We start from the raw sequence: 18,262 nt of genomic DNA, 5'->3' as shown, positions 1-18,262 counted from the left end.
GTACTGACCTCGCCTTATGGATGATAGCGGGGTGAACAGGTAGTGGCTCGGGTGGTTGTTGTCCTTGATGATCTTTTCGGCCTTCCTGTGACATCGGGTGGTGTAAGTGTCCTGGAGTGCAGGTAGTTGCCCCCGGTGATGCATTGTGCAGACCTCACTACCCTCTGGAAAGCCTTATGGTTATGGGCGGAGCAGTTGCCGTACCAGGCAGTGATACAGCCAGACAGGATGCTCTCGATTGTGCATCTGTAAAAGTTTGAGTGTTTTGGGTAACAAGCCGAATTTCTTCAGCCTCCTGAGGTTTTAGAGGCGCTGCTGCGCCTTCTTCACCACGCTGTCTATGTGGGTGGACCATTTCAGTTTGTCCGTGATGTGTGCGTCAATGAACTTGAAATTTTCTACCCTCTCTGCTACTGTTCCGTCGATGTGGATAGGGGTGTGCTCCCTCTGCTGTTTCCTGAAGTCCACGATCATCTCCTTTGTTTTGTTGACATTGAGTGTGAGGTTATTTTCCTGACACCACACTCCGAGGGCCCTCACTTCCGCCCTGTAAGCCGGCTCGTCATTGTTGGTAATCAAGCCTACCACTGTAGTGTCGTCTGCAAACTTGATGATTGAGTTGGAGGCGTGCATGGCCATGCAGTCGTGGGTGAACAGGGAGTACAGGAGAGGGCTGAGAACGCACCCTTGTGGGGCCCCAGTGTTGAGGATCAGCGGGATGGAGTTGATGTTACCTACCCTCACCACCTGGGGGCGTCCCGTCAGAAAGTTCAGGACCCAGTTGCACAGGGCGGGGTCGAGACCCAGGGTCTCAAGCTTAATGATGAGTTTGGAGGGTACTGTGGTGTTGAATGCTGAGCTGTAGTCAATGAACAGCATTCTCACATAGGTATTCCTCTTGTCCAGGTGGGTTAGGGCAGTGTGCAGTGTGATTGCAATTGCGTTATCTGTGGACCTGTTGGGGCGGTAAGCAAATTGGAGTGGGTCTAGGGTGTCAGGTAGGGTGGAGGTGATATGGTCCTTGACTAGTCTCTCAAAGCACTTCATGATGATGGAAGTGAGTGCTACGGGGAGGTAGTCATTTAGCTCAGTTACCTTAGCTTTCTTGGAAACAGGAACAATGGTGGCCCTCTTGAAGCATGTGGGGACAGCAGACCGGGATAAGGATATATTGAATATGTCCGTAAACACATCAGCCAGCTAGTCTGCGCATACTCTGAGGATGCTGCTGGGGATGCAGTCTGGACCTGCAGCCTTGCGAGGGTTGACACTTTTAAATGTTTTGCTCACATTGGCTGCATTGAAGGAGAGCCCGCAGGTTTTGGTAGCGGGCCGTGTCAGTGACACTGTAGTGTCCTCAAAGCGAGCAAAGTAGTTGTTTAGTCTGTCTGGGAGCAAGACATCCTGGTCTGCGACGGGGCTGGTTTTCCTTTTATAGTCCGTGATTGATTATAGACCCTGCCACATACCTCTCGTGTCTAAGCCATTGAATTGCGACTCTACTTTGTCTCTATACTGACGCTTAGCTTGTTTGATTGCCTTGCGGAGGGAATAGCTACACTGTTTGTATTCGGTCATGTTTCCGGTCACCTTGCCCTGATTAAAAGCAGTGGTTTGGGCTTTCAGTTTCGCGCGAATGCTGCCATCAATCCACGGTTAAATAGACGCTGTGTGTACGGCGTCGCCGATGCACTTGCTAATAAACCCACTCACTATAGGCAGGGAGCAACAAAATGGAGTCGTGGTCAGCTTTTCCAAAAGGAGGGCGGGGGACGGCCTTATATGCGTTGCGGAAGTTAGAATAACAATGATCTAGGGTTTTGCCAGCCCTGGTAGCACAATCGATATGCTGATAGAATTTAGGGAGCCTTGTTTTCAGAATAGCCTTGTTAAAATCCCCTGGTACAATAAATGCACCCTCAGGATATGTGGTTTTCAGTTTACATAGAGTCAAATTAAGTTCGTTCAGGGCCATCGATGTTTCTGCTGTGGCTGTGATTATAATCGAAGAGAATTCTCAAGGTAGATAATGCGGTCGGCATTTGATTGTGAGGAATTCTAAGTCAGGTGAACAGAAGGACTTGAGTTCCTGTATGTTGTTATGATCACACGCCATCTAGTTAATCATAAGGCATACACCCCCACCCTTCTTCTTACCAGAAAGATGCTTGTTTCTGTCGGCGCGATGCGTGAAGAAACCAGCTGGCTGTACCGACTCCGATAGCGTGTCTCGAGTGAGTCATGTTTCCGTGAAACAAAGAACTTTACAGTCTCTGATGTCTCTCTGGAAGGCTAACCTTGTCAAGAGACTGGACATTGGCGAGTAGTATGCTCGGGAGCGGTGTGCGATGTGCCCGTCTACGGAGCCTGACCAGAAGACCACTCCATCTGCCCCTTCTACGTCGTCGTTGTTTTGGATCACCGACTGGGATTCGATCCATTGTCCTGGGTGGTGGGCAAAACAGAGGGTCCGCTTTGGGAAAGTCGTATTCCTGGTCATAATGTTGGTGAGTTGACGTTGCTCTTATATCCAATAGTTCCTCCCAATTGTATGTAATAAAACCTAAGATTATCTGGGGTAACAATGTAAGAAATAACACATAAAAAACTAAATACTGCATAGTTTCCTAGGAATGCGAAGCGAGGTGGCCATCTGTCGGCGCATATATTTCCGTTAATTCCCATATATTCCTGTTAATTCCAACAGAAAGTTTTCACCTCTGAATATTCCCCAAATTGTGCAACCCTAGGTAGGATTAAGGCTTAAGAGGGTGTGAACGATGCTGAATGGGTGTAGACAAAGAGCTCTCCAGTAGATGTACCAAAACATTCAAGGGCCATTTTCTCAAAAGTGGGGTATCAAGTTCATCAACTTTCAAAGCATAATTACTTTCCCATTGTTCCTCAACTGCAGTGTATGATACACCATTTTCTAGCTCTGTCTCTACCTTCATCCAATGTAAAAATAAAATAAAAAAAAACATTTCAAATTTTGCTATATAAGACCAAATCGAGGCGGTCAGCCACATCTCTCGTGTAAATGTTGTAGCTACATTCAAATATTAAATAAACAATTTATTTGGGAAATATCCAGTCTGCTCTTTTCTTCATTAGCATTCTGATTTCAAGCTGTATTCGATTTACTTCTGTTAAGACATTGAATACATATGTTTAGTTCTCTGGGAGAAGCAAGTTCATTTAAAGTTGTGATTTGGTTTATATAGATACAGGGGCACAACTTTCACTGGGGACGTGTCCTCCCCCCACACATTCTGAAATTGTACCCCCCCCCCCCCCCCACCCCACACACACACAAACACACACATTGGAATGTGATACAAAACGAGGAACGGTGTGCTTTAGGACCAGGATTTTAAAAACGGTATTATAATTGTGCCTCCACACTTCTAAAAACCAAAGTTGCACCCCTGTGTAGATACAACATTGTGTGATACATGTGATACAAAACGAGACAATGGTGTGCTGTTGGACCATGCGGACGCCTCCAGTCAGCTCTGAATTTAAAAAACGGTATTATAATAATTGTCCACCCACACTTCTAAAACCAAAGTTGCACCCCTGTGTAGATACATTTAAATTATAACACACAGTAACCAAAAAACGGATCTATTTTCCATATTCGGACTGGGTTTGCAGCAAACATTATGTTCGCCACAATTTTCCCAGAATTGTTAGCCAGAAGTTCACGTCGCCGCAAATTTGCCACAAAACTAATTTGCATGACAAAATATGGGCTTGCAGCAAACTGGCCAAAGGTTTGCCAGAAGCCTGTTTGTTTTGGTACGGGGTATCGACACCTAAGAATCGTGATAATATTGTATTGTGGAGTCCCTGGGATATCCCAGCCCCCACTGATTGATGTTAATTCTATCACATTATGAAATCCTTGTGTGATGTAAAGCCAAGTTAGTCTAACCACTAATAAGTGATGACAAATTACACTGGATGAAGGGCTGGCAACCATTCAGCGCCAACTTGGAATGACACCCAGTCGGCATGTGTCCTCACAAGCACCCAGTGTCGTGTGACCAACTACAAGGACCCAGTCTGATTCCGATACTATTTTCCGACTCAAACAAGGAATATTAGTGTAGTAATAGTCCTGAAGTCACCTGAGCTTAATTTTTCTCTAAAGGAGTATTTCCACTTAGTCAATTGCTTAGCAAGGATGTCAGAGGTTTGACAATTGTTTAAACCCCGTTCAGGAGCTTAGATTGTACCTGTACTGCTGTCAGGTCCTGAAAAGTCTACATAAAAGCAGCGTCTATTAATTGACTGACAGTGTTATGTTCCAAGCAGAGAACTTGAAGGTAAACATAACATGGGTTCCATTCATACTCTTATTTAGTCATACTCCGGAGAAATAGTACCATTATCAATACTGGTGTAATTTCTTTACAGTCAGCAATATTGCTTAATTATGCAAGGTAACTGACATTAAGAATCTCTCGTTTCTCTTCTTCCAATAACTAAAACGTCTGTTGGCATGCATCAATCTGACTTGCACTACTAGCTAGCGAGTTTGCCAGCAGACGTATAAAGCACAAACTACACCGTGGGCTGGTACAAATAATGAAGAGTTATTTGGCCAGCTCTGGTTGACATACCTAGTTATTCGACGTAAGCTAGCCAGTCAAAGCAAATATGGTTAACGTTAGCCGAGCTAGCACGCAATCTTTCTTACCTGGACAAATGTTTCAATATTTGTTTTTTTATTATTCCTGCCATAGCGGTATTGGGAGAATAAGATCGCTAGCTAAATGGTTTATTTGTAGCTAGCTTATTTGCATCTCTTCACATTCCACGCCCTCTTATCTTCAGTGAAATGCCCAGCTGGCTGCCTTCTCTCATTCATTACGATTGCACAGTCATTTGTCTAAAAGTATTTTTCCCATAAGACATAGCGAGCAAAAACATGCTGCCTTGGGTTTAGGTGCCTGGGTCACAAATATTACATTCTAGCGCCCCCTGCTGAATTTATAAAGAAGAGCTAGGTATAAAAATGACAACGGTGTTGTTCAGAGATTAAAACATTAACTACCACAGAGAACTTTGCTTTTCGTTTAATAGACCGTAATACAACAAATTCAAAGACAATAGTAACGGCTCATAAAATTGTAAAAAATAAACTGCTGCCGACTCATCTGACTGGTACTGCCAACAAAATAAAACGGGAGACCTTATAATACCTTATAATACACCTCTAGGTGAATGATAAAACACATTCAACAACATTTTCATAACTTCCCGTTTTGTCTTTGGCAAAGACACCAAAATGACAATGAGCAGGGAAATGGGAATAAGCAGAGGGAACATTATAAAATCTATAGAATAATAAAAAATGAAATCCATCCAGGGAAAATGGAAGGTACAGCAAAGGCAAGACAACCAACACAGTATTATGTAAAGTGAAGTCCAAGAAACAGTTGTAGAGTGGAGGGATTTGCCAAAAGGTTTGTTCCACAGGATCAGTAATGCTCCTCACCTTAAAATCTACTTAGAAGAAGTTTGACGCAAAGTTACCAATAATTATACGATGAACTAGCTACATGTGAGCAACTGTGGCACTTGTCAGAGACAAACATTTTATATTTGAGACAACCTTCAACAATCGATTTCCCTAATCAAACCGATTTTATAAGTGAGAATAAGATTTACTGATCAAGTGGAACAAACCCATGGTGTGTTTGAGGGAGTCGGGAGAGTTTATCGGTCTGGCCGTGCCATCATTGGCCGCATCATCATTGGGTGACCGGGAGGTCGCATCATGTGATGTCCAGGCATCATCTGCATTCGGCCACCCATTGGAGGTCGCATACCTGAGAATGTAGGAAAGAAAGCATTTACAGGTAGTTTCAATCATTTATTTGTTCAGATTATAGTATTTAGTTTTAGAAAGTGGTATGTTACCTCAACAATATTGGCAAATTGAAGCATACGTAGACTCAAACAAGTGAAGAGTACGTATACCACAGAAATAAGAGTTGAGGTTATCCTACCTGGACCACCCATCATTCCAGGTGGTGGTCCCATTCCACCCATCATGGGCATCATTGGAGGACCACCCATCTGGGGTGTTGGTAGCATCCCTGGACGTGGGGGGCCATCTATTGGTGACACATTAACAACAATAACCACCAGGAAACTCAGACCATTAGCAGCAAAATATTCTTATATAAAGTAAATTGGCTGTAAGATTTGCTTTCCAAGAAAATACTTTTGGTTGCGATCTTTGCATCCTAACAAATGTGCACTGAACAAAAATGTGCAACATACAAACATTTCAGAGATTTTACTGAGGTACAGTCCATAAAGAAATCAGTCAATTGAAATAAATTTGGCTCCCCCATTCTGTAGCCAGGCCCTGCCAATCAAAATGAGTTTTCCCCCATGAAAAGGGCTTCATTAGAGACAGAAATAATCCACAGCACACGCCTTTTGTTGTCCCCAGCACAAGGTGCACCTGTGTAATGACCATGCTGTTTAATCAGCCTCCTGATATGCCACACCTGTCAGGTAGATGGGTTAGCTTGGCAAAGGAGAAATGCTTATTAACAGGGATGTTAACAAATGTGCACAATTTCAGAGCTTTTTGTGCATGTGGAATATTTCTGGGATCTTTTATTTCAGCCCATGAAACCAACACTTAGATGTTGCGTTTATATTTTTGTTCAGTATACATGACGCTAATGCACTTACTGAGGTTTGGTGGAGGGATCATGGCACCCCCTGGAGGTGGGGCTCCTGGGAATGGTGTTGGGGGCATCTTCCCTTGTTGGAAGGCAGCGGCTAAGAGAAACAATGACAAAGTTAGAGCTCCTGACATATTAGCCTTCAGGCCCCGTTCACCTAGGACGGTATTGACTTAACACATCAAGGTAAAAGACAGGTCAGTCTTTTTGTGTGTTACTCACTTGTTTTGTCAATGAGGCTCTGCGCTTGTTCTTCCATCCATTTCTGGTAGTAGTCTTTTACATTTTCTTTGTGTTTGCGGCCACTGCAGTGTGTTTTCCTCACAGAGGGCTGCCAAACACAGAACATTCAATGTTGACCAACATTCCTTATACATAACAGGGCGATAGAAGAGAAGAAAAAAAACATCACATTCAGCTTAATGACAGAATCAACCACATGCAATCAGGAAACACTTCCACTAGCAATGTTATGCAGACTTACCGAGTCATGAGTAAGGTAGGTATCACAGTAATCACAATAAAACCTGATGATAAACAGACATATTGAATGGTAGATCAATTTGTGTAGGCAGAACCAGACAGTTAAAAACATATGCAGCTGGGCAGAAAAGTCTGAATAAATGTATTAGCTCCCCATAGAACTGAATCACTGGGAACAAAACAGACAAGATATGAATGATGCTATTGCTGATGGTTAACACTTCCTTCCCAGCCAACAGAGAACACAGCCAAAGTCAAAAATTTGCTAGATGGTCAAATCGTGAAAACAAAAACATGTTTAGTCTTAAAGGTTAGGCATAAGGTTAGCAGTGTGGTTATGGATGTGTTTAAGGTCAAATTGTAAGAAGAGATCACTCCTGTAACCCTGAACATTGTAAATATGGTAAGTCTGACCCTGTATATAATAGTATAAATACTTTCTCGAGTTCTTATTACACGTTTTTTATCTACTTATATTTGTAGTATTACATTGTTATTGGTTACTGAATTGTTGGGTTTAGAGCTTGAAAACACATTTCACCGTAATTCTGCACGTGACAATTTGAAAACGTGAAATTGTAGAAATAGGCGGAGTCTATGACTTTGAGGCTGTGGTAACTAGTGACGACCCTAACAAAAGGTAGCTGAAATGTCTGAGGCCGGTTTAATAATCTACTATAACTTCGATTCGTTAAATTAGATCTACATGTTCAGTCTTCATTAAGGTCAAATACCTTCAAAAGAGAATAAATACTCTACAGGGAGACAAAAGATAAATACTTACTTCGGCATTTTGAGCAGCCTTGCAAACAAGCACTGAGATATGTTAAAAACGTCCCTTTACCGGAAGCCTAACTAAACGACGACGACTCATTTCAAGAAAAGAGGTGCGCCATAATGAGTCCTCATAATAACTGCAGCGCCACCACCCCCACTACAGGTGTTGCAAATAATACAAACTATACCAGCAGGGCACTGACTGAATCATCAATGTTTTATACATTACTGTATTGGCCATTTGGAATGATCTTGTGAAGGCTGCGTGCATTTCTAATAATTCCCTTTCCAGTGCGAAAAATCCTGAAATCTAATAATCTTAGCACATCTACAATATACGCGTAAATTCACTCTGGCAATCTTCCCGATTTCAGAGGACTAGTGTGAAGGTACCAGAGCGCAAAATAATTGATGTATTTACGAACGACCTTGAATCCGGTTGTTATGACACGTGTCAGTAAACATCAGTAAAAAAAACAGAAATAAATTGGTGCCAGTTACACAGTTAGTCATTAACCCTCAAGACAACATGAAAACCGTATAACCAGCTCTGATAGGGCAAGTACAATGACCAAGTCTAAATGGGGACCATTGCAGGCTCTCAGAGGAGGAAGGGGAATACTATCCTCCTCAGTGAATTTCATGAAAATAAACCTTTACTAAATATATTCACGTCACCAACCTTTTTTGCAATGAAGGTCTACAGTAGCCTTAACAGCACTATGTAGGGTAGTGTCATAGTGTAGCTAGAGGACAGCTGGCTTCTGTACTACCTTTGCAGATTGAAAACCTGTGGTTTGAATTAGAGACTTGTTTTCCCTCGCTCAACGTTTTTCATTCAAATTTTTCACTCCGGACGCAGTATCTGGACGTGGTTCGTCAGGACCTCCACCAACCGAAGCTAAGTAGTAACATTAACATGATGCCTTCTAATGCAGTCGGTGTACTCATAATATACAGGAGAACGATCGACTTCCGGCGAGTATAGCTGTGCTTACAAGCCCAGCTTCAGACGCAAGCGTTAGGCAAGGGTAATTTAAGTGTAGGAAAGTATGAAACACCGTCTGTGCCACCAGTAAGTACAGATAGTAGTATAAATCCCCTCACACAGTTCCCGCAGCCGGACAACTGGAAGGAAATGCTGTAGGAATGCTCCACCGGTGTCGCTCATTCAGCCAACAGAAACTTTCAACCGTTTCTCCCCATTCAGCAGCTTGCTCCTACCTATCTTTCCGAATTTGGTACTGCCGTACATACCTACACGTACGCTACGGTCACAAGACGCAGGCCTCCTAATTGTCCCTAGAATTTCTAAGAAAACAGCTGGTGGAAGGGTTTTCTCCAATATAGCTCAATTTTTATGGAATGGTCTGCCTACCCATGCGAGAGACGCAGACTCGGTCTCAACCTTTCCATGCCATCCCTGGCCCAGGAGTGGGTGAACGGAAAGCCTCTGGAGCAACAAACCACCCTTGCTGTCTCTGCCTGGGTTGATTCTCTGCCTCTAACCCTATTAGGGGCTGAGTCTTCCATGCCATCCCCTAGGAGGGGGCGTTACTTCCAGTGGGTTGCTGAGTCACGTGGTCTTCCTGTCTGGGTTGGTGCCCCCCCTTGGGTTGTGCCGTGGCGGAGATCTTTGTGGGCTATACTCGGCCTTGTCTCAGGATGGTAAGTTGGGGGTTGAAGATATTCCACTAGTGGTGTGGGGCTGTGCTTTGGCAAAGTGGGTGGGGTTATATCCTGCCTGTTTGGCCCTGTCCGGGGGTATCATCGGGTGGGGCCACAGTGTCTCCTGACCCCTCCTGTCTCAGCCTCTAGTATTTATGCTGCAGTAATTTATGTGTCGGGGGGCTAGGGTCAGTCTGTTATATCTGGAGTATTTCTCCTGTCTTATCCGGTGTCCTGTGTCAATTTATGTATCTCTCTCTCTCTCTCTCTCTCTCTCTCTCTCTCTCTCTCTCTCTCTCTCTCTCTCTCTCTCAGGACCTGAGCCCTATGACCATGCCTCAGGACTACGTGGCCTGATGACTCATTGCTGTCCCAAGTTCACCTGGCTGTGCTGCTGCTCCAGTTTCAACTGTTCTACCTGCGGCAATGGAACACTGACCGGTTCACCGGAAGTGCTACCTGTCCCAGATCTGCTGTTTTCAACTCTCTAGAGACAGCAGGAGCGGTAGAGATATTCTCAATGAAAAGCCAAATTAAATTTACCTACTGAGGTGCTGACTTGTTCCAACCCCCAACAGCTACTGTGATTATTATTATTTGACCATGTTGGTCATTTATGAACATTTGAACATCTTGGCCATGTTCTGTTATAATCTCCACCCGGCACAGCCAGAAGACGACTGGCCACCCCTCATAGCCTGGTTGTTCTCTAGGTTTCTTCCTAGATTTGGGCCTTTCTGGGGAGTTTTTCCTAGCCACCGTGCTTCTACACCTGCATTGCTTGCTGTTTGGGGTTTTAGGCTGGGTTTCTGTACAGTACTTTGATATATCAGCTGATGTAAGAAGGGCTATATAAATACATTTGATTTGATCAGAGCTCTTGCAGCGTGAACTGACATGTTGTCCACCCAATCAAAGGATCAGAGAATGAATCAAGTACTGAAAGCATAAACTACAGCTAGCTTGCACTGCTTAAAATGTGGTGAGTAGTTGACTTAAAGACAATAGTTGAACAGATGAATTACTTTTTTTTGCCGTTGTTTACTGACACCGGTCATATTCAACGGGTGTTGAATGTTCGTAAATTCATCAGTTATTCTGCGCTCTAGCACACGCAGATTTGAAATCGGAATAAATAGCCAGAGTGAATTTACGAACGCACCCACGTGTTAGAAAGTATTGTATCTCGCAAACTAGATAGTTTGGGTGCTTGACTGCTTTGTGAGGTCAGAACGCTCGCCCTGAGAGCGAAACGATCTGAATTTACGAACAAACAATATGACAACGCTCTAAATTTACGAACGGCCCAGAGCGCACTCCATGGTGGATTTATGAACGCCAACTATGGCCTAGTTCAAGAAGGTCGGCCTGAGCTAGCCGCTGCGTGGATTCGATTACAAAATACAAGGTGTATGTGTTCACCACATGTTGTTTGATATTAAAGCGATGTACAGATTGAATAATCTATTATGTGTACTAAAATAAATAGCGGACAGTCTAAGACCTACTCAGATGTTTTTGTTGGAGATTATCTTGCTACATCGACCATCTTGAACAGGCCATGGGTTGACGTCGTCACATAATTGTCAATGACATGCGCATTTGGGTTGTTGTTGAGTTTGTTATGACAGGTTGAGGCCTCGGACTAAATTAGGAAAGGAACCCTGTCTCTGTCCAGGGAAATCCACGATGGAGGGCATGGATTTGGACCTGGACCCGGAGTTAATGCAAAAATTTAGCTGCATGGGCACTACCGATAAGGACATACTCATAGCCGAGTTTCAGAGAATGCTTGGGTTTCAACTGAACCCCGCTGGATGCGCCTTCTTCTTGGACATGACCAATTGGTGAGTTCGGGGAATTGTGGCCTCTCTGTGATTGCTAATACTAGGATTTTGTTAGTTGCATGACGGATAGTCAGCCAACACGGTTTATTTGTGACTTTCTTTTTTATTTACAATTCAACGAGACAAAACTATATTGTCGTGTATATTCTTAATTGGAAAATGTAATTAAATTGGGTTGACATTTGGATTGCATGCTAGCTAATTAGCTACAGCCAGGATAGTCCTTCCTTGGTTGAAAAATCATTGACAGATCTGGGTCTATTTTCTATTATTTTATACAGGGGAACGTGTCAATTACATATCTTTATTTTCCAGTGTTCAGTTGTGTTATGGTCAGACTAATTCCAATGTCTGGAGAGGGTCTTGAATTAACTGAGCCTAGTATAATTAGCTAGAGTAATCATAGCTAGCTAACTAACTACAACAGAAGGCTTCAACCAACGAGGTTCGTTTGTCCATTCTGCTTTTCTTTTTCAGCTATGCATTTCTTACCACATGAAAGTGCCCAGTCATTACAAGATCGCTAGTGCTATACGGAATATTTGGGACGTACCTACCCTAAACACTACCCTTAACAATTGTAAATGTAAACTTCAATGGAGTAGGGACATTCCAAGGATCTCTGATAGCACGGCCTGCCTCACGACAAGGTTCCAAGACCCTCCTTTAAGATCAGGGAACATGCTGCAGCCTGTGTTATGTAACAACTTGGTGCAAATCAAGTTTCATGGGCAACAATGTTACTGGTGGAAGCCCCACACAACTGTGTTCTGCAGTGGAAACGTGTCACAATTAGTTTTTTAATGTAATTAGTTAGTAATTGTACTTACAGAAAGAGCTGTCTAAAATTAGAACCGCTCTACACATAGCTATATTATGACAGTAGGTTTGTTGCTGCACATTCAGATTTCTGTAGTGTTGCTCTGACAAACATGCATAATTCAAAAGGTCAATGTCCACTCGGACATCTGGCCAAATTGTATGAGGAAGGAATGTTTGAAAACCCTCATGTCAGAAATATTTATAATATTTGGTTTAATTCCTGTTGACCAGCTTGTTAGTAAAGGCCTTTAGGGGTGGTGGCTTAAGAAGGTATGGCTCCCTGTCATTATATCCGTGTGTCACGGGAGGGATCCAAGAGGCAATACAAGTTTCACTGCTGAGATTCATATTTGACATACTGACTTGACTTAAACCAATTTATTCCATAAGGAGCATAGGTCATCCATACATTTTCTCCATGCACTCTGTTTTTGGCCAGTTCAATAAGCAGGCCTTTTGGTAAAAATATGATATTGATTTTTGCTTCTAGTTTCCCCCTCTTTTTAACCTCTGGGGATTGTTGTATTCTACTAACTGATATCCATTCCTTTCCCTAAATTGTTACGTCTCTTATAGGAACTTACAAGCAGCCATCGGAGCCTACTATGACTTTGAAAGCCCCAACATCAACGCACCATGCATGTCTTTTGTTGGGGATGTGACGATCGGGGAGGGGGAGTCTGTGCCCCCTGACACACCCTTCACTAAGACGTGGAGGATACAGAACACAGGTTGGTTGTAGTGGAAAAACCCTTTAGGAGCTGCACACAGTCATAGACAGTGTTGACAACAGTGTTGACAAGGCCTTACTGTTAGCTTTCAGGCTTTGAAGTTCCATCCTAGTAGTAAACAGCATCCCAAACAAGCTACTGATAGTCACTGGAGCTGGCAATTGAGGTTATTGTTTATTAATTTCATCATGCATGTTTTGTTTATTTGTCTCTTGCAGGAGCAGAGTCTTGGCCCCCTGGGGTATGTCTGAAGTATGTTGGAGGGGACCAGTTTGGTCATGTGAACATGGTGATGGTGCGCTCATTAAACCCCCAGGAGATGGCTGATGTCAGCGTACAGATGCGCAGCCCCCTTTCCCCTGGCATGTACCAGGGCCAGTGGAGGATGTGCACAGCCACAGGACTCTTCTATGGGGGTGAGAAACTTCACTTGGCAACCAGCTTAATGATAAGCACACAACTGTTGTTAACAATTTAAATTAATTTACAGATTATTATAATTGTTTATCATTTAAAACTTTTATACATCCTTTATAAAGTATACTTTAATGTAAAGTGTTACCGCAGTTTAATGTTGAATTCAACAAAGTTAGCGTTTACATCACTTGAATATATTCAAGGTCTAATCGGGGCTCTGAAGTGTGACAAAATATTTTGCAGTGCGACCAGGATAACTATTTTGGGAGCACTGTGCAACTAGGAAAAAAATCTCCCAGATAATAATTGTTGATAATGATAAGGCTTCGCTGTACTGTTGTTTCCGAGTGCCCTAGAAAAAAAGCATCCTGGTTGCAACATTACTATAGTGAAAACGGCTTGCTGATAGCCTCCAGTGTGTCAGAGTGCACTCTGTGCCGATCGTACGTTGAGTGTATTCAGATTTTTTGTTTGTAAATTTAGAGCATTTAGTTCTCGGAGCATTCAGAGCGCACACTGGACACTGGCCGATGAGTAGGGTTGATCCGAGCATTCTGACCTCACAACGGCAGTCAATGGCCAAATCTAACTGGCTAAAGTTGGCTAGCTTGGAAGCTACTTTCAGACACAAATGAGAGATCACCCCACTCTGACCAATTTACTTGCCATAGCAGAGCTGGTTAGACTGTTTTCATGTTGTCTAGAGCTTTAGTAACTGGAACTGCTGCTGGCAGCAATTTATTTAAAACCATTTTTGCCGACGTTTACTGACACCTGTCATATTTAATGTGTGTTGCGCTTTTGTAAATTAATCAGTTATTTTGCACTCAGGCACACTTAAACGAGAGTGCTCTGTAATCGGAGTAGATGGCAAAAGTGATTTAACAAACGTACCCGAGGTCAAAAGATCTGACCCATATTACAGGCGCAACATTTTTTATCTTCCCATTATCCGGGAATGCATTTTACATTCATAAACCATGTTGTGGGCCGTTGTAAAACTACTTGCTCGTTAACCATTTGTTTACACTTTGTTCAGTCATGCTGCCTAATTGGCTAGCTAGATAACATTACCAGTATATCCAAACATTTGGGGGCACAGAAACCTAATATTCCACAAATGACTTTGTAATAATAACAGGGATTTGTATCAACATTTGAACTTTTATAATAAACAAATGTCTTTACAGTGTTGCATATTAGTTTCTAGGGCATAACATGTGCTTTAAAATTAGGTAGAATTCATATAGGCTGTATCTAAATCTTATTTTCTGCTGCTTTAACGTTCAGCGCGCCAATTCTACCAATGAAAAATGTGGAGTGTTAATGTCTCTCCCCACTGTAGATGTGATCTGGGTAATCGTCAGCGTGGAGGTGGGAGGCCTCCTTGGCGTGACACAGCAGATGTCCTCCTTCCAGGCCGAGTTCAACACCCAGCCGGCCCGCAATGTGGAGGGAGACTACAACCCTTTCGCCTCACCACAGAAACACGCCGGTGCCCACGATAACAGTCACCGTGACGACAGCGGCCTCGAGGACCCCGCGGACGTCTGGGAGGGTGGCCCGGACCGAATGCAGCAAGAGCAAAATGGACTGTCACACAACTCTGTGAATATAGCAACAAACGGGCTCCAAAGCAACCTAGTGACTTATAGTCAGGTAAGGCCTATGTGAAGCAACTGCAAACCTTTTAGGGATACCCTTCATTGTTCAATTATACCATAGCTCATCAGTACAATCACAACTTAGTACTTATAAAAAAAATCTATATCCACAAAATGTTTCTTTATCTTTTACCCACAGGGTATTCACGAACCCTATCCTTTTGGGCAGTCTTAAAACATGGGAAACATCGTCACGTCCAGGCAGCGCTGTGTTCCTGGATCCACAACATCTATTGTGGGAGGAGGCTTTACTTGTGGCTGGTAGAGTATCCTGAGATTCATACAAACACTTATGCAAAGTTCCCCCTCCACTTTACGCAACACAAACGGAAACCAGAAGACAAAGCTGCTCTGTTCTCCCAGCATACGACTCAACCAACAAGATCCCACATCCAGTGTATGCATGTGTGAATGATAAGTTAAAAATGAGTGCTACAAATCTTTTTTTTAAAGAGATGAGATACAAGTTTTTTTTCTTCTGGTCTTTATTTTTAGTTATTTAGTTGTCATGTCCGAATGCTGTTGAGACTACAGTGATGAAAGGAGGAGTGTGTGTTTGCGTCAGAGTGTGCATGTGAGTGGGTATGTGTGTTTGCTTGGTTTATGCAACCTGAAAGAGACAGACTAGGGAGGAAAAGCCATTTATTTTGCGTACTGATCCTCTAGTTCCTAAGCGGACTTAAAAAAAAAAAGTAATCTCTTCTTTTCATACTTTTTAAAATCCTAATTTCACAGTGTATACTTTTTAGGGACAGGAGAATAATTCAGCAAATTTAGCAGCCTGATAAGCATGTATTGTTTTGATGTTTTTCTGGTAACAACAAAGGAAGAACAGCTTATTTACATGCAAATCCCATTTGCTGCAGCTTCACTTTTGATTGTTGTTTGGTTCTGTTACTCTGAAGTTGAGCTACAGTATATCCATCCACTAGAGGGAGGTCAATTTACCACTTACCAATTGGTGAAAACAAAGAAAGATTAACTAACATTTACTCAACGGACCCTCCGTGTCAGGATCAATACTTGGAAAGTAGATTATATCACCACACTGTAGGTTCAATTTGTTTTAATAGGGCTTCATCATTTTGTTCTGTGATATTGCAGAAGTTCACATGTTGCAAAGCAGTGTCGTTTCTTGGTTTTGTCATTTTGAGTTGAATGTATTTGCTGAATGTAGAGCTATGTTGTTTTGAAGCATTTTTGTTTTATCTGCCCAAAGATCTTATACATTTGCCTTGAAGACACAGCTTCATTTAAGGTTTTCAGATTTTCTAACTCTTTTTGTTCATTATTATTTATTCCAAAGCCCAGGAAAATGAATCTATTCTTGAGAGAAAATTCTGAAATTACAATTACAGTGTCCTCTTGTTCAGACAATGTTAAACTCAACCATTTATTCAAATATACAGGCATTCATTTTGTTAGTCCCTCCCTCTAAAGACTATATTTTAAAGAATGTTTTAAATTACTTGCACTAACTGGCTAATCTCTATGCACTGAGTAGTTTGGCCTCCAGCCCAAACGTGCGATATTTTACTATTGCTCCTAATGATGCCAGTTGTCTTTATGCTTCAGTTTCATGCCTGGGTCACTACATGCCTGGTAGGCTACATGTGTGGTCCTCCTCGGTTTTGTTATCTTTCCATCTGCAACCAGGGATTGACTTTGAAAACCTGGCTTGCAAGATTACATTTTTCAAATATCTACTATTTACTTCATTGCATTGGGGCAGTTGGGCAACAAACGGCAGAAAACTAATTTGCACCCAGGGATGATTGACTGTACTTTGTCAATGTGACAGCAGTGTCATTGTCCAGAACCACACCTCCTGTCATAGCTAATCTGCTTATGTTACAGTTTTCCCCTGAAGGCATTTGGTAATATCTTAGATCAATTGCATGTGCTCTTCAAATTTATGAAGCAAGGTAATAACAAATGTTTCTCCTCGTCGTAACAGGTATACACTGCCCATTAATCTCCTTGGTTATGTCTCAAATTGCCCCCTATTCCCTTTATAGTTTCCTTACTATATAGGGTACCGTTTATGACACACCCCACATTCGTATGTTTTTTGTTTACAGTCGGATGTCACATATTGAGTGATACATTGCTTTTTTTTAGGGGGTATGATAGAATTTTTTTCTGTGAAGTTTTCAGGGGTTAGAATGGTGAATGGATGACTTGGAATTCTACAGCAGAACATTTATGAGACAGAGTCAGCAAAGATATGAAAGCATTTTTCCTGTATGTTTGAATGAACGTTTGTATGATTAAATTATCACTGAAAACAAAATGCTGGGCATTTCTCCGTGGTCTTTATTTTGCACGTACTTTAGATATATAGACTCAGTAAATGTTTTTATTTTATTTTAGAGTTAACATTCAGTTTTATGATTTTTAAAAGAACTGGAATATTAATTTACCTTGCCTTGAGTATTGTTACAGTAATACATTTCTCTCCAGATTAATTTCTTCAACTGATTAGCTTTAATCATGCACTAAAGACGCATAAGGACAAAAAAACATTTATTTACTGTGTATAGGTAGTGGAAATGGATGCCTGTAATATTTACCAAGCAACTTGAGAATGAATAACTTGCATTCATCAACTGTACATTTTCCTCTACTAATGTCAATAAGGTGTCCAAATCAAATGTCCTAAACTCAGGTTATGACGACGGTCACTGGTTTTTGTTTAGGTTCCCACTCCACGATAATGGATTATTTTCCCTGCACCAAATGTAACAGAGCCTCATTCATAAATTAATCCCAGTCATCAGTCACCTTGTGGGTGATTGAATCTCAGGTAGCATTGATCTACATGTTTTTGGCATGGTCAAATTTGACTGAAAAGTCAGCCAATCTTATGAATAGCCAATACATGTCCAATTAGACCAGGATATAAATGTCATTATTGTAAGGTAAAACTGCATAGGTATAAGGCATGGATAGTGTAGAGCTCTGACTGAAGAAAAGGAGGAAAGCTTCCACATACAGTATGCTGTGTCAAACCCCCAGGGCATAATTGATGGACAGGGTGGGTGGGTGTTTTAACCAAAGTGCTTTTTCAGTTTAAAGAGGTTTTTGGTTACAATCACTAGGTCTGCGGGGCTAACTTGCCAAGATGCTACAGTTCACTA

The 18,262-nt window shown here is 42.2% G+C and overlaps 3 protein-coding genes across 5 annotated transcripts in view; 1 reads left to right on the top strand and 2 right to left on the bottom strand.

The window, feature by feature from the left end:
* The window catches only part of LOC124032051 (UHRF1-binding protein 1-like), a 56,810-nt gene extending 51,921 nt beyond the window's left edge, over positions 1-4,889 (bottom strand). For both annotated transcript variants that reach the window (XR_006838200.1, XM_046344067.1), the window contains exon 1: positions 4,706-4,889. Coding sequence is in view for 1 of the 2 variants with exons in the window: in XM_046344067.1 (XP_046200023.1) it covers positions 4,706-4,749 (44 nt within the window). In the remaining variant the exon portion in view is untranslated. The remainder of the gene's footprint in view (positions 1-4,705) is intronic.
* Positions 4,890-5,069: 180 nt separating this feature from the next.
* Positions 5,070-8,128, bottom strand: LOC124032061 (U1 small nuclear ribonucleoprotein C-like). 2 transcript variants are annotated; one of them, XM_046344090.1, is made up of 6 exons: positions 7,981-8,128; positions 7,198-7,240; positions 6,936-7,044; positions 6,721-6,810; positions 6,021-6,128; positions 5,070-5,840 (listed from the first exon to the last, which is right to left on the bottom strand). In XM_046344090.1, the coding sequence occupies exons 1-6, from the start codon at positions 7,986-7,988 to the stop codon at positions 5,728-5,730; spliced, it is 471 nt and encodes a 156-aa protein (XP_046200046.1). In that variant the 5' UTR covers positions 7,989-8,128; the 3' UTR covers positions 5,070-5,727. The 2 variants fall into 2 exon arrangements, with proteins under 2 accessions (XP_046200046.1, XP_046200047.1); XM_046344091.1 differs by having other exon boundaries at positions 6,936-7,081; positions 7,981-8,091.
* A 2,434-nt stretch (positions 8,129-10,562) lies between these two features.
* On the top strand, positions 10,563-17,415 carry LOC124032056 (protein ILRUN-like). Its single transcript, XM_046344085.1, has 6 exons — positions 10,563-10,623; positions 11,320-11,488; positions 12,887-13,041; positions 13,260-13,457; positions 14,804-15,117; positions 15,262-17,415. Exons 2-6 carry the CDS (start codon positions 11,331-11,333, stop codon positions 15,295-15,297), a joined length of 861 nt encoding a protein of 286 aa, XP_046200041.1. The 5' UTR covers positions 10,563-10,623; positions 11,320-11,330; the 3' UTR covers positions 15,298-17,415.
* The last annotated feature ends 847 nt before the right edge of the window (positions 17,416-18,262 follow it).

Source organism: Oncorhynchus gorbuscha, linkage group LG03, assembly GCF_021184085.1.
Source record: "Oncorhynchus gorbuscha isolate QuinsamMale2020 ecotype Even-year linkage group LG03, OgorEven_v1.0, whole genome shotgun sequence".
NCBI classification, from domain to species: Eukaryota; Metazoa; Chordata; class Actinopteri; order Salmoniformes; family Salmonidae; genus Oncorhynchus; species Oncorhynchus gorbuscha.
Note: the sequence above shows the minus strand (reverse complement) of the source record. Positions and strands in the feature narration are given on the sequence as shown.

Coding starts and splice junctions, on each gene's coding strand:
- LOC124032061 (XM_046344090.1), bottom strand. Junction 6,811..6,935: donor GAGCCTCATTGACAAAACAA/GTGAGTAACACA, acceptor TGTTTCTCTTAG/CCGCTGCCTTCCAACAAGGG. Junction 5,841..6,020: donor TGGAATGATGGGTGGTCCAG/GTAGGATAACCT, acceptor CTACATTCTCAG/GTATGCGACCTCCAATGGGT.
- LOC124032056 (XM_046344085.1), top strand. CDS start 11,331: ATGGAGGGCATGGATTTGGACCTGGACCCGGAGTTAATGCAAAAATTT. Junction 13,458..14,803: donor CACAGGACTCTTCTATGGGG/GTGAGAAACTTC, acceptor TCCCCACTGTAG/ATGTGATCTGGGTAATCGTC. Junction 15,118..15,261: donor ACCTAGTGACTTATAGTCAG/GTAAGGCCTATG, acceptor TTTTACCCACAG/GGTATTCACGAACCCTATCC.